Source organism: Phyllopteryx taeniolatus, chromosome 2, assembly GCF_024500385.1.
Source record: "Phyllopteryx taeniolatus isolate TA_2022b chromosome 2, UOR_Ptae_1.2, whole genome shotgun sequence".
In the NCBI taxonomy this organism is placed as follows: Eukaryota; Metazoa; Chordata; class Actinopteri; order Syngnathiformes; family Syngnathidae; genus Phyllopteryx; species Phyllopteryx taeniolatus.
The window spans coordinates 38672404-38688576 of NC_084503.1; the positions used below are offsets into that span (position 1 = coordinate 38672404).

Genomic DNA, 16173 nt, shown 5'->3' on the forward strand with positions numbered 1-16173 from the left:
TTACTAACGAAGTAATGTACAGAACATTTTACAGTAACAAAGTATTTGTACTGCATTACAAGACTGCTCTTGGGTGGTATAACTTGAAAAGCTGATATCAGTCTGGTGCAGGTTGTGACCTAAATGTGACTAAGAACTCTGGTTAAATATGAGAAGAGTCCTAAATGTATAATTAAAAGGTCTATTAAGGGCGTCACACTGGGATTGCCAACCTGCTAACCTGTAATTGCGCGAAAGGAGGCCGCCCCATGAAGGCGAAGCAGCGCGGTAATGAACATCACAGTCATTAAAGTGACAGAAGCGGGTCAGACAGCTGATCCAGCAGTCATTCAATAAATGAATGGCCGCTCATCTGTGAGGATGAAACACTTTTAACCTAATAAATCGAGAGCCACTGGCTTGCCCGCGCCACATTTTTCACGTTCATCCTGATTGGATAAAACGTTCCAGCCAGCGCGGCCATGCAAGAGCTGCTCCGAATCTCCACGTTTGTGGCGGTCCATTCTCATTTTGCGACATAATCTAAATTGACCGTGTTTTCAATTTTGAGAGCATGAGCGCGCGCGCACACACACACACACACACACGGGGAATAGTTAGGAAAAGTGTAGCTTTAATGTAAACACAACATTCGATTGGCTCAGCACAAACATTCCACATGAGAGCAACCAATGAACTAGAGAATAAGATGGGGTGCAGCACAAAAACATTCACAGTAAAAAAAAGAAAAATCTGGTATAATCGTAATATATTTATATACAATACGGTGCTTTTAAGGTGAGGAGGGATAGGATATGAGGGGAGATGTGTATACAGGAATGCGGTGTACGGGTGAAAATGAAGAGCTGTACTTCTGTGTGTGAAAAGGGAATGATGATGATAGATGGGAGGGGAGAATGTTTTAAGATAGAGGCTTGGAATATGATAGTTTCTCCCCAGACAAAGGCTGCCTGCAATGATATTCTCCTTGTGCAGTCTTCTATGTCTAAACAGATTCACATTGAGGGCTACAAGTACGTTTGGAAATTAAAAATGTGTGGCATTCAGGAGGTTGGAGGAAGGGGCATGAGGCTTAAATAAAAAAAATATTCCATGGTCATAACCTTAAATAATAGCCAACTATGATACTAATCTGTTCTCAGATGGTTGGCACCGATATGACTCCCCCCCCCCCCCCCCCACCCCCCCAATCAGAGGCGGGTTCGAGACCACTCTACACAGGATAATAGTCTCTTTCTGTTGAAGTACAAGAGACAGGGAGTGGAACAGACCTGCGGGCTACTCAGTCATGTGTGTGGCCCTCTGAAGGAGAGACGACAATGGCGCCTTCCCACGATTATATTATCAGCATGTTCTCCGCCATCTTACAGCTTTGAGAAACGCAGCACCAGACAATATTTGGGGTGTTTTGCCCCTTACGCACTGCATTTGTGCTGTCGCTCCTGCCCCCTCCCCCAGTTGTTTGTTTACGCTCATCAACAAATCATTAACATTCAAAGACAAAACTGGTGTTGTGAACTCATAAGAAGAGGAAGGGCACAAAAATCATGACATGAATCTGACGTGATGTCTGGCGGCAGCTCTTTGGGTCCATTTCGGACGTGTAGAATTACATATTTGTGTGCGTGTGTGTTTTTTTTATTATGTAAAGTATTATGAAAATGATCAATAACGCCTCAGGCTCCGCGACGACAGCCGTGCTCAGTATAAGCCGCATCCTCTCAGATTGTTTGCGATAATGATGTCAGTGACGGCATCGAACACTACCTGGATGTTCCCTGTGTCCGTGGCACAGGTCAGGTGACAGTAGATCTCCTTATTGGGAGAGCGGTTCTTACTCTCGAACTGGACCTGAATGTAGGCGGTAGCATCGTCGTAAGTGTTAGCACCTGCGGGCGAGGAGAGGACCACACGTTAAGTTTCGTGCAAGTTGATTTCAGGAAAGAGAGCCAAAGTGTCACCTGTGTATTCGGGAAAACAAATGGTCAGCGGCGACTTCTTGATTTTCTCTGCGAAGAGGTCCTTCTTGTTGAGGAAGAGGATGATGGAGGTGTCGATGAAGAACTTGTTGTTGCAGATGGAGTCGAAGAGCATGAGGGACTCGTGCATGCGATTCTGCCACGAGATGATTTGTTTCACTAAACTACAGTTGTGCCTTGCGATACGAGCGTAATTCATTGTCTTAACACACTCAAAAACACTCATCTCAAATTATCTTTCTCCATTGAAATGTAGAGAAATGCCATTAATCTGTTCCAGCCTTCCCAACAAAACAAAAAATGTAGTAATGTGAATTTCAATGAGGCAAAATAGGATTAACACAGTAACGACATAATTAAATGGAATGAAAAATAATTAAACAGTTATTGTCACAATGTCCCAATTGAATGTTGCCTGTCCTGGTGTGCACGGCCGTCTTGGATGGACATACTGTTCATTGAGGCGTTATTATGATGCATAAATGTTGATTTGCACTAGCATCAAGCTAGTGTAAGCTATATGGTTGTTTTAAATACAAAATGTAGATTTTTTTTAGCTTTAGTTTGACAGTCACCTTCAACTGGGAGTGGTATTAAATAGCTTGAAGCCCCTTTTTTGAATTTCACTTTTTGCCAAACTGCTGCTTGTTGTGAAGTGAGTTGAATTGAGTTCACTGCCACCATACAGTGCTCAAAGCTCAAGTTTGCGCTCGCAAGTCAAAGTAAAACAAAAACCAAAAAACTGCCGAACGAGAGGCTCATATCTTAAAACTCGTACGTCGAGTCACTTGTATCTCAAGGAACCGGTGTATTTAATAATTACAACTTATTTTGTCAATCATTTAATATTCGCTGCAGTGTTCGGTATTTTGGGGGAACAATATATATTAGGGCTGTACGACTAGGGCCAAAATAATCGCAATTATTTTGCTCAATATTGTAATTATTGGTCATGATTATTCTTGTTAGGGAAAAATCTTTATTTTTATAGCACTACTTTTTAAACAAACAATATGTAACAGTTTTCAGTGCACAATGAATCTTTAAGAATAAATGATGATGATAAAAAAAAAAAATAATAATTCTACTTGACCAGGGGCTAACTGAATAAATATGCTATTACAAAGTGCAATCATGAATTGCAACTCAATGGAAGCAAATACAGTTAATGCATAAAACACAATAACATTAGGCTGTAAGAACTGACTTTTCATTTGAAAATCCCCGTCAATATAGTGAATATAGGAAGATTACATTTCCGTTTTTCTGCTTGATTGGTCAGTCGTGCACGGTCACAAACTGCAAAGGACTCAACAGCTCTGATTTCCCTCTCTATTTACTTCTGCTGTTTGTTTTACTGCGGTCTGTGTTGTTTTACTACATTGGACACCAATGCCATTTTAAGCTAATACGTTCGCCCCCTGGTGGCTGGCTGACTAGGTTGCAGGCACAGCTGCAAACGAAGCACTTTTCATATGTGCCCGCAATTTCAAATGTAAAAAAATCGCCGACAATCAGGCTCATTTAATTGTGGCAGGCAAAATCACGATCACAATTAAAATTATATTAATTCTGCAGCCCTACTATATATTAAACTATATTACGATAAATGACAGAAAAGTTTCTGATTTATGCAATGTTACTTAAAGAAGGTGAAGCAAATCCTGAGATTTGTTTCTGAATACATTACACATTTGAAGATAATTGCTGAAAGGAAGGACAAGGACTGCAAGGACTAACAAGTATGTAGTACTCAGTTGTGGAGATATAGCGTTACTGTTTTTCAACTGTTCAGTTTTCCTTATTCTTTTGGGTGTGGTTAAAATGCGGCCCCCCACCCCACCCCTCAGATATATGAACTTGAACGTCTTTGTTTGCATCAGTGATTATCCGTCGCAATTGTGAGTTAACTAGGCCCAAGCACATGCTAGCTGCTGGCTAGCACCTCTTGTTTACAGCATGGAAAGCTACGTTCCTGCGGGATATATTCCACCCACCACAGGCGTTAATTGGATATAATTTCACAGCTCAAACATGGGATGTGTAGGCATAAGAGAGATGCTAGACGAAGTAGCATCCATATTTTTTCAGCCGGGTGCAGTTTCACGCATTCATCGGACACGCCCACAACGTTTAATAGCAGAGACAACGGCTTGATTTTTCATGATTTTAAGAACTCATGTACTTTTTTGTTTTTCTAATCATTCAAATTTGGCTGGGTTGTTATCAACACTCTTCTCTATGGTGGGCCAAATTTAGAAGAGCTATTTATTTTCTTTTTATAGAGACTTTTATTACGAGAACTGGTTGCATGGCCTGACAAAGAGCCTACTGTTGTGTTTTTACACGATCAATGTAAGACTACAAAACTGCTCCACAAAGGGATTCAAATGAATTACAGGTACAATATTCCCAGATCATCACAGCCAGATGCATTTCAAAGCTTGTCGAAAGTGAATTCTGCAGCTCTTTGTGTGGTTTTTTTAATTATTATTTTTAAGATATAAGCCTTGATTGGCGCCACACTTACAGTTGTTTCATCCTCGTGGAGCACTTGGTCATAACCACTCAAGGCCACGCAGAAGATGATGGCAGTCACATCCTCAAAGCAATGGATCCACTTCTTCCTTTCTGACCTTTGCCCTCCCACGTCAAAGAGCCTGCAGTAAGAGAACAAATGGAAGCTGGGATCCCTGAGCCTGATCTTTAAGTAACGGCTCACAGCCACAAGCAAAGGGATAGAAGGAACCTACCTGAAATGTAGGTTTTTGAAGGTGAAGTGGGTTTCCACAATGCCGGTGGTCTTCACTCGGGTTCTCAGGATGTCCTGCTCTGTGGGCTGGTAGTCTGCAGCCCCGATACGGTCTAAACTGTCCAGGTAGCTAGTGATGACAAGGAGCAAGAAATGGGGATCATTCAGAAACATTAAACATCCATCCATCCATTTTCTATCGCGCTTATCCTCTCTAGGGTCCCGGGTGAGCTGGAGCCTATCCCAGCTGAATTTGGGAAAAAGGCGGGGTACACCCTGGAATTGTCACCAGCCCACTCACATTCAAACCTAAGGACAAGTAACCGAACATGCATCTTCTTTTTGGAACATGAGAGGAAACCAGAGTACCTGTAGAAAACTGCCACCAACATTAAATGCACATTTTTTTTGTTTTGTTTTTGTAATTTTGTGTCACTCACTATTGGGCCGAGTCGTTAAGCTGGTATTCGCGGGCTCGGTTGAAGCACTCCTGAGTCCCAGCGTCAGCCCAAACACGCTTCATGGCGCTGAGAAGCTCCGCAGAGTATGGCTCAGTGTCCTCCATGCGACTCACGACGTCGCACACCAGCTTGGCATCCGCCTGGAAATGACGCAACAATAAATTGTTAGGGTTGGTACATTTCATATGACACATGGGCGTTCAAACTTTTTCTTGTGAGGGCCGCATACAGAAAAAAAATCAAAGGATTCACGGGCCACTTTAAAATTCTTCTACTTAATTTATGAAAAACGCTTCAACCAATCCATCAAGCCATTTTTCATATATATTTATTTTTAAAAAACTGCTACATCATAGATTTCTGTTATTAGTGGTAAGGCAAATAGTTAAGGGTTTTTTAGGATTTTGGGGTGATCCACCCCTGCACTGAGCAGCAGCTGAATCACATCACCACATTCAGAAGCAAAACAAAAGCAATCTGTAGCATGCTGACCATCTTTAAAGCAGTTTACTTGGGGATCATTAATGTGTTATATTAACAATTAGGACTTTGGCACTGAGCAGAAATTTGGGCAAAGGGCTAAACATTTTTGGTTCTGAAACAGAATTATCTTTGTTCACCGGACCGTTATGAAAATATATTTTACTATTTGAGTTGTAAATAGTTTCTTTGTATCTTTGGATATATAGAAAAGCTTAACCAACTTATTAGTAGTAGTAGTTGTAGTAAATGACAGCAACGTCACACCCATGGGGATGTGGGTATCGCAAACCCCCACTTTTCTTACCTGTTAGAAAGCCTTCGCACTTATAAAATGTATTCTATGTTGATTATAACCTCATGCAATCTTTTGTTTTAGTTCAGGATAAGAAAGTAGACCTTGTTCCTCTCTGTCGGATATGTTATCACTTTGCTGTGAAAAAAAAACCAAGATGTCATAGGTTGGGGGGCGGGGGGGGTGCCAGTTGCATGAGGCAGATGATATCTGCTTATTCATGTGTGTGTATATGACCTCGTCTAAGGAGAACTAGGCGTTTAAACTCTGCAAGTGTAATTTGCTTTTTTTTTTAGTTTTTTCTGTGTAATGCCACCACTAAATGGTATCAATGATGGCAGAGGGAAAATGGAGTTAATGGAATTTTCTGGTGGCCAAGGAACTCTAGAAGTTAGTTGAGGATCTTCATTTAGTCAAAAGTAGTCCTTTGCATCAGTACAGTATAAATCCTCTGGCCTGGGGCTCCACCTGAATGTTACTAAGAGTTTTATTAAGACTGGTGGTTCTCAAACTGTGCTACGAGTACCACTACTCATACCCGTGCGCACTCTAGTGTTATGTAAAACAATCACTTAAATACAAATAAAATGGACACCATTTAGAACATGAAATACAATCATATTAGAATAAAGCATACAGCCTGTTTAAATGTTTTTTAATCCAGTACAGTACATTTTTTAAGTACAGTTAAGTTGTATTCAACTTTCAAGTATAGTACAATAATTTGCATTTGAATCAGTTGGTTTTTAACATTCACATATTTAACTTCTATGTGCAATACATTTTAACATAATCAATGTTCCCCTATATTTAAGTGCACTGTTAATTTTCAAAGTGCACAATGTTACAGTGGCCTACAATAATAAATGTACTTTTGAGTAATAAAATCACTGCCTTGTTTCTGATGAACACATAGACCTACTTACAGTATTTGAATGTTGGTAATTATGGTGGTACTTGGAGCGAAGTATTTTTGTTCGGTGGTAATTGATGTAAAAAGTTTGATAGCCATTGACTTAGAAGGTATTAAAGGGAGTCCTCGGTTTACGGCAAAAGTTTTGATGTTGGGAACGGCACACAGTGGACCACAGGATGACTGAAATGTAACTAATTTAAAACAAATTGTTTATTGAATCTAAAATCAGGCTTTTTTTCCCCTCAAATAGTTTGTATTTGTTCTTTAGTGTATGAGAATTTAAGTAACGCTGTGGTGTGAGATGACTTCTGACAGGATTGCGGGTCCATTCATTCCTCATGATTCCGTGAATGCCGAAATGTACATTACCATGACGCAAAATGAAATCTGGCTAGTTAGCAGTGCTTGAGAGAATGTTGAAGATTTGATTTTCACATTTTGCCATTGTCGTTCATGAAATGGCTGAATGCCCACTTCCCTGGTAGATGGATGGGTCGTCGTGGCCGTCCAGGATTCACGACTTAACACCCTGTGACTTTTTTTTTTTCTTTCAGTTTGGTTAAAGGACCAAACCAAAGACTTTGGAAGAACCTTGGAAGTTATGTCTCTCATTCCACAAGAGTTCCTGGTGAAATCACGGTATCGCAAAGAATGAGTGGAGCCACAGTCCTGTTTGAAGTCATTCCGCATCATATGGTGACTTTAAATGATCATACATTCAAGAACAAACACAAATAATAGGGAAAAAAATACAATGCAAGCTCGGGAATTCCTTTTGAAAGACCCTGTAAAATGTTACTCAGGAGTCCTCGGTTTACGACGGTCCACACTCAGAAGAATAATAATAATAAGACTAATCACCTTTAATTGTCATGAACATGCATGCATGCACACGATACCAGAGCAGAGGTGAACGTAACATTAGGCAAACACAGGCATTACCTGGGGCCCCCAAATGTCTCATAAAGACTGACCGATAGTTTTCTTTCATTTAAAGAAATTATTATTGCTTTACTGTTAATTCACACCAACATGGTTAATCTATCATAACCTTGATTGCTTCCCCTTCACATGCAGTGGACTATTCCATCTTCTTACTGCACATGTGCAGACTTGATTCAGGAAGAGGGTTGCAAACCAAACTTGTTGCTGCATGTGAGGAAAATTAAGCGGAGTTTAAGCGTTTTTTTAAGAAAACTACCAAGGTTCCAACCTTTTTCACAGTCATATTGAATGTGCGTAACCGACAACAGCAAGAGCTAGACACACTTGCCAGTTGCAGTAGAACTGCGGTCCCGTTTCATCCCAGGAGGATGCAGTAGAGATGACGTGGAGCATGACACATGATGTGAGTATTAAAGCGCTTGAAATGGTCAACTATATTAAATGTTGATTAATGTTCTTATTACAGTAAAAGCATTGAGATGATTCACTTGTTTGATGATCCTCAAGAAGGATTTTAAGGACTAGATCCAGCTCTGGAAATGAGAATTTTCTCAGATTCACACATTAGTAATATATTAATATTAAAAATGTGGGGTTTGTCTCGAGCGCCGAAATGAGTAAATACGCCCCTGATACTCAGTTGCTGCCGTACTTCATTTTTCTAGAAACACGTTTCAAACAAAATGCTGACATTACTACTGTGCTAGCACAGGTTATAACGTCCAAGGTTGTTTTCATTTTTATGATTATATATATGTATATGTTAATTTCATTATTAAATTTGAATCTTATCATATTTAAAGATAAGAAATGATAATTAGATATAAGAAAAAAAAATCCGAGGCAGTGTTTTTTGTTTTTTTTAAATGCAAACCGAGCATCTCGGAATGGCTTGTTCAGGTGGTGTATTTAGACTGTTTTTAAATTATTTTATATATCTGTGTGTATTTATAGCTAATGTTTCAATATATTTTTTTTTTTAACCTCTGCCAATACATTTCTTTACTGTCATCCCTCATCATTTCGGTGATGGAGCATTTCAAGCCGGAGGCAACTGACTTTTCGATCCTTGTCTCCAAATTCGATTCCCAGCGAGTCCATGGCTCGCAGGATGGCTGCCAAGCTCTGGATGGTGTTGCTGTAGACCACAGGCTTATACTGCTTCACGTCATCCCCAGAGAAGCCATCTTCATGGATAATCCTGCAGGCGCACACATATATTAGCGCAAGGAATTGTCCCATTCTGCCATATGTTGCAGTTGAACCTCAACTGGTCTTTTTTACCTCGGGGAATATAAAAAAAATAAAGAAAGAAATAAATACTCAAGTGATTTACTCGTTCTCAGCATCAAGGGTCCAACTAAAAGACTGTATTATGCAGTGGACATTCATTATTGTGCTATTTAAGCAATGTATAATTTATGACTGGCAATGAAGTCTTTATCCATCACTCTGCACAAAACTGTGCAGTTCCATTTTAAGACAGACTTTTTTTTTTTTTTTTTAAGACTATCGCCAACCCTTTGAGGTCATGCATGACTTCCTTTCTGCCTACTCACTTTAACATTTCCCATATCATTTGCCATTTTAATTGATGTTTTATCTTCTGTTATTTTTATTGTATTGCTTGATTTCTTTTAACTATGTTTGTACGGTGAATGAATCATTATTATTCTTCCTGTCATCAGCCTGTACTACACATACAAATTGCGTTTTATTCACTCACTCAATGCAAAGTGTTTATCCCAGCGTCAGAGTTTAACCTTCATACACAACAAAAAAATCACTCAAGTGATTGTGACTACGCAGTCCAACATTTCCTGCATGGAAGAACCAGCAAGGGGGGCTTTTTAATATTTTGTGTGGCTGGCTGTGCGGAAAACCGTGTAATTATGGATGAGAAGTGGATAAGATGCACAAACCACAGCGAGAGAGGATTGAATTAATAAGGAGTCCGGACTACGAATAACCATTAGTAGTTTACGCAACAATTTCATCAGCATGGTTTGTCTACTAAGATTATCATGTTTAAATGTATTGTTTCTTTTAATAAGTAACTTTGTTAAACGTCACAGACTACCATTGCATCGGACTCTGTAACATTTGCACAATTCAATTTGATGAGTATTACTACATTATTGCAAACTTCATATTGCATAATGCCTCTCTGCACGCTGTAAATTTGTTACGAGAGGGACTCCAACTACTGGAGACAAATTCCTTGTGTGTTGTTTTAACATAGTAGGCCAATAAATATGATTCTGATTCTGAAATATGTCATTTTCAAAGCATTTCAGCATCCGCAGCTTGGACCAATCACACTGAAATGTAAAAATAGAAAGTCTGACATATCTGCATCTGCGAGTGACTAGCACAAGTTCGTGCATTCCCTCCCCCCCTCCATCCCAAATGGGCTGGCTTTTTTTTCAATTCAATTATTCAGATCCTGTGAGGCTAACTTTGTACCTCCACTATGTAGTTACCAACATGAGCCACTTTGAGCCTTCCATTTTTTTGGGGGGGGGGCTTTCTCAAGCTTTTCTGCCCAGCTCACATAAAACACAGCAGACATCATTTAACATCATCATCGTCCTATGTGATATTCATGTAAAATACATATAGTTACAGCCATTTAATTTCCCTCTTGGGGTGAATAAAGTACACTATAATCTATCATTCAGCTTTCTACCTATCACCTGTCATCTATCTACAGTATCTCTATCGCTATCTAGCTATCCAGTTTTTTTAATCTACCTGTCTATCTATCCAGTCATCCAGCTTTCTACCCATCATCTATCTGTCATCCATCGAGCTTTCCATCTACCTACCAATCTATCATATATTCATCTACTGTATATATCTACTACGTCAAAAGACATGCGACAAGGCTAAAAATAAACTAGCTTTTGGGTTCAAATGTACTGTGCACAATGGCGACGCGGAGTAAATGTCTTTTGCGGTCATTGATCGGATCGTCGAATTATGACATTAAAGCCGATCAGCATAAAATGCTAATTATCGGCCGATACCGATCAGGCCGATAAAATCGGTGTAAAGTCTACTCTTTATCTATCTATCTATCCATCACGATCATCTAGTCATCCATCCATCCAGCTTTCTACCGATCCCTCATCTATCTAGCTATTCAGAATTATATATACCTATCCCTCTATCATTTATCCATTCCGACCCATCTATCTTCCTCTCCATTTAGCACCCCATTTACCTATCCAGTCATCCTTCTAACTACTGTACATATCTACCTGTTCATCTGGCTTTTTTATGTGTGTATCAAACCATCAGTCTATTATTTATCTATCAACCATCAACCCATGTGTGTATACACACACACACACACACAAACATCTGTCTGTCTGTCTACTTATTTTTCCATCTAATCTAGGTAACAGAATTTGGCCCCAAGTGTTGCGTTCAGGGTCGTTATGGAAAACAGATCTCTCAAAAGTCAATAGGTGAAGGAAGGAAAAGAAACGGGAATTGGGTTTTGTTGGGGGTGCTGGGGGGTTGGGAGGGTGCACTGCGGAGAAGCTTCACATTACAAAATATACAATAGACTGGGTGATTTCTCCTGAAAACATCTCGAAACTTCACTAAGAGGTTTAGGAACGAGCAACAACAGTGATTTAAAAAAAAATAAAAATTAAAGGGTGATTTAGCTTAGGTTTAGATGTGGTTTTCCGAGCCATATTTCTACGTAAATCCGCTTTTATAGGCAAAGTACACCCGCCGATATCGGGCACTTAAAGCCATTAAGATTAAAAGCAGAGGTATTCACTAATGGAGCCGCGCTGACCTCACACACGAACACACACTCACAGAGGAGCGAGGAACAACACCCACACTACACTACACCACACTGCAGTCCTATACTCGCCGAAAGCCGCCCCCCCCCCCCCCCCCCCCACCACCACCACCCCCTTCCCCTAAAGCCTCGTTAAGTACATTTCAGCACCGGGGCCGAGCGAACAGCACCCAGCCGAGCGAGGCTTCGCCTCCTCGGCCAAAAGGTGCTCCAACCTCCGGGCACTTCTCGCGGGCTTCGGCCTCTGGAAACATGGCGGCTCAACTGAGAGGAAGGGAAGGGAGGAGGCAAGGGAGGAGGGAGGGGGGTGGAATTTCGAGGCCTTTTGTTTTTTTAAAGCATAAATAGGCAGGAGTAATAATTAAAAAATATATATATCTATATAAAAAGAGAGAGGGACTTACTTCATTTGTTTGACGATAGTGCTTTTGCCGGACTCTCCACCGCCTGGAAAGAACACAGGGGGGGGGGCAGGCGGCAAATGGTGAAATCAGAACCACGGAGAGCACCACCGGCCCGACCGGGGATAGGGTGTGGGGAAGCGGGGAAGTAGGGAGGGCGGTTCGCGGAGGTGGTGGTGGTGGTTAGCAGAGGGGAGCGAGTCTTACCGAGCAGCAGCAGTTTGACGTCCTTGGCGGCCACCATCCCGTCCTCCTTCAGGTTCTTCTCGATGGCCTTGCTCCGGTCCAGAGCGGCTCGCTCCTCGGCGCTCAGCGTACATCCCATGATGGTGACGAACGAACAAGCGAATGAACAAGCGTCGTGTTCCCCCCCCTGGGTTCCGCCTTGGTCCACCCCGACGCCGACTCCTCAATCAGTGCGCTGTTGTCGCTCTTCCTCTCTCTGCTACAGCATTAGTAGGCCCGGATTGAGGGCAACCCGAAGCGGTCTTCTTCGATTTTTTTTCCTCCTCCTCCTCCTTCTTCTTCTTCTTCCTCGGTGTGTGTCTCGCTCCGTGCCCTCTCTCAGGGGGGTTGGGGGCGGGGTGGGGTCGTTGTGAGAGAGCCTCGCTGCGGGGCTGAGGTTGTTGTTAGGTGGGGAGTGTGCAGGGGAGGGGCGGGGGTGTCTGGAGCTCTCTCTCTCTCTCTCTCTCTGTTCAGGGCGGCGCTGGTCCTGCTGTTGGTGGTGCTGATGATTTCCGAGTGTCTTTTTTTTTTTTTTACGAGGAGGAGGAGGAAGAGACACACCTCGCGCAGACAATATTGGTGACGTCAGAGCTTCGAATCACGTGTGTAAAAAAAAAATAAAAAATCAAATGGAGGAGAGACCTTTAAATGGCAAACGGCGACCCCGTGTTTCTATTTTCAGGAACTATACTGCTATGGAAAGCCCATTGAGCATTTATTTATGCCATTTCCTTGATATCCAGCGTAAGGTGCATCATGGACTAATACGCTCTTTTGTCCTCACTGGTAAGACAGTTCAGCACCTTAGTAAGCTATTGAGTCACTTAAAAGTATTCGATATCCTACTGGTCTGCTGAATTCTGAACAAAAACAAGTATAAATGCTTTTATGGCTTGCCTTTCTTCCATATCTTCTATATCTAGCTTTAGGTTCATGCAATAGTAAGCGCTTTGTCCTCACTAGTTAGACAATACAGCACATTAGCACATGAGTGGGTCTTCTAGTCACGTTTTTTCCACTACTGTATAACATTTTGGGCGGCACGGTGGACGACTGGTTAGAGCGTCAGCCTCACAGTTCTGAGGACCGGGTTCCAATCCCTGGCCCCGCCTGTGTGGAGTTTGCATGTTCTCCCCGTGCCTGCGTGGGTTTTCTGCGGGCACTCCGGTTTCCTCCCACATCCCAAAAACATGCATTAATTGGTGAGATGTCATCTGCAGAGCTGCAGACCAAATTCGCTGTGTCGCCGATTTCGACAAAGGAATGTACGATACTATAAAGTGCCAGTATTTACTCATATTTTATATATCGTCGCTGTCGGGCTGAATCCTCGCGCCTCCAAAATGACAACTTTTCAGGAAAAAAAACAAAAACAAAAACATCATTCTTTCCAAACATGGCTTTGTTCAAGTTGGTATTATACCTTATATTACTATCACATACCATTGCACACTCACATTAACACAACAGCACCCCAAAATTATGTTCAATCACTCATTTAATATGCTAAAAAAAAAAAAAAAATCGTGAATTTATTACATTCTCATTGATTTAAATGATAGGAACAGAGCACCTGCCAGCATGGCATAATGTTCGCCTGTGGCCAAGATAAATGAGAAAATAGGTAGTTTTACAGCACTTCACAGACATTTTTAGCATTGAAGAGCGTTCATAGATTTGTTCTCAAGCTATTTTCACCTCTTTAAATAGGTTAATATTGCTTTAAAATAACAGACAAAGTGGGGACAGACCAATAGTATAGATTTGTGAAGCAACCAAGAACAAGGAAATGTGCTTATCATCCTCATCCTGTCACTGACGTCAGCAGGCTGTCGTGTCAATCACGTAGGTTTCAACAACCTAAATGTGGGCAGACCAAAATATGCCTGAAAATTAAATGTTATCAGAAAACAAGCCTAAAATTACTACTGAGTCAATTATGGGGGGGGATTTTTTTCAGCAGACATCATTTTAAAGTCCAGAACTATGGAATAATGCCAATGTAAGAGTAAGAGGTACTTTAAACTTTCTAGTACTAGTACTACTAGTGCGCTGAATTGTCTTACTAGTGAGGACAAAGAGCATACTACTACATGTACATGAAGATGGGTATCAAGGATATCTAATACATGCTCAACCGACTTCCAAGAAAGCTTAATGTTATACTAGTAGGCCAAAGTGGCACTAGTAGTGGAAAACACATGACTTTAGTATGACAGTAGAATAACGAGGGCACACTAGTAGAACGACTGTCTTGTGATGTTTTTTTGTTTTTTTCCCACTATTGTATGACATTACTGCACAATTGTAGGAAAATTTTGGCATATTATAGTAGGACAAGGACATGTTACTAGTGGGGCACAATTGTGCACTAGTTGACAAATGTGTGTTACTTTTACTACAACTGACTAATCTAGTGCTTTACTAGTAGTACTAGTCAAATAAATGACAGTGGTAACCCAAACTTTTTTTAAATTATTTTTGTAAAGACAGAATGGAAAAGTCATGCAGGCGTACCTAATGATGTGACCGCTTACAGTGAATGAGTTTGTTACTCCGCTGCCAAATATGCAAGTCAGCAAGCACATTGAAAATGATTTTTAAAAAAACAAAACAAAACGTTTTGTAATCAGTGTGTTGAAAGCTGAGAATGAACCGTTCCATCAAAGCAGCTATTAAAAAGCCTGGATGTGTGCCACTAAATCTAACCGCAATCAATTTCAATATAAACACAAATTTACCAAAATAATCATCTTGATTGCAGCTGTGGTTACATTGCTGAGGGGAGATGACTTTATTTTGCATAACTTAGAAGAAATCTACTTATGTCTGTGTTAAAAGCTTCTTATCCACAATGTCACAGCTGGATGGACGGCCAAGTGGCATAAAAAAAGGGGGGTTGGGTTTTTACACTGGACATGAATGAAACCAGACAAGCTCAAGCTGCAGCCACTTCATCCATCAGTGAATTTGGGCTGTGATAAAACCTTGATACACACACCACACACACACACATACACACCTCGACTGCCAGATCTACATCACTTCCCCGAAACAACGTGCACACATTCAACAGCAACATCAGCCCAGTTTAATCATGAGCGTACGCACGCGTGTGTGTGTGAGTGATGGGAATGAGAACGAGACAGAAGGGGGAGGAAGGATTAATACTAAATTATACCTGCGGGAATTTGGAAAAAAAAAATGTTTTCACGTTTAATTACACTAATGCAGTGGTGGGATGTAATGAAGTACAAATACTTTGCACTAAATTATATTTTTCAGGTACCTGTACTTTGCTTGATGATTCATTTTTGTGCCAACTATTTACTTTTACTGCCCTATTTGAAAACAAATATCTGTACTTTGTACTCCGGACTTTGGCAAAATGGTACAAGTGCTATGTAATTGAATAAAGTTTTACCTGAAATTTGACACAACACAGGAAAGAGTTGTTAACAACACTGCCAAATTTGAATGGTTAAAATCGACAGGTGTATAAATTAAGACTTCAATATCATGCAAAATCAAGCCATTATCTGCATTCTCAAATGCTGTGGGCGTGTCCACTAAATGCGCTGAAAGCACGCTCCGCTCAACTGTCAACTGCCGTGACAACGAGGCGCTCTAAAGCGGGCGCGCCAGTGCAAAGCTCCTATCCACACACTAGCGGTCACATCTCACCCCCCCACACACACACACTCTTCCACCTTCTTTGCAGAACACGTGAACGGCCGACAACAGGGCGCTCTAAAGTGGCCACACAAGCAGGCAATCGGAAGAGAAGCTGTATTTTGGGGTGTAGGCATAGCTAGCTAGCTAACTGCACATCGCAATTGTGCCGGATGACCTCTGATGCATACAAAGGCATTCAAGTTCTTATATAGTGGGGGAGT

The 16173-nt window shown here is 41.1% G+C and overlaps 1 protein-coding gene across 1 annotated transcript; it reads right to left on the bottom strand.

Moving 5' to 3' along the window:
- Positions 1–593: 593 nt before the first annotated feature.
- Positions 594–12718, bottom strand: gnao1b (guanine nucleotide binding protein (G protein), alpha activating activity polypeptide O, b). The gene is made up of 8 exons (XM_061766137.1): positions 12260–12718; positions 12056–12098; positions 8888–9029; positions 5172–5332; positions 4733–4861; positions 4510–4639; positions 1962–2115; positions 594–1889 (listed from the first exon to the last, which is right to left on the bottom strand). The coding sequence occupies exons 1-8, from the start codon at positions 12375–12377 to the stop codon at positions 1702–1704; spliced, it is 1065 nt and encodes a 354-aa protein (XP_061622121.1). The 5' UTR covers positions 12378–12718; the 3' UTR covers positions 594–1701.
- Between the last annotated feature and the right edge of the window lie 3455 nt (positions 12719–16173).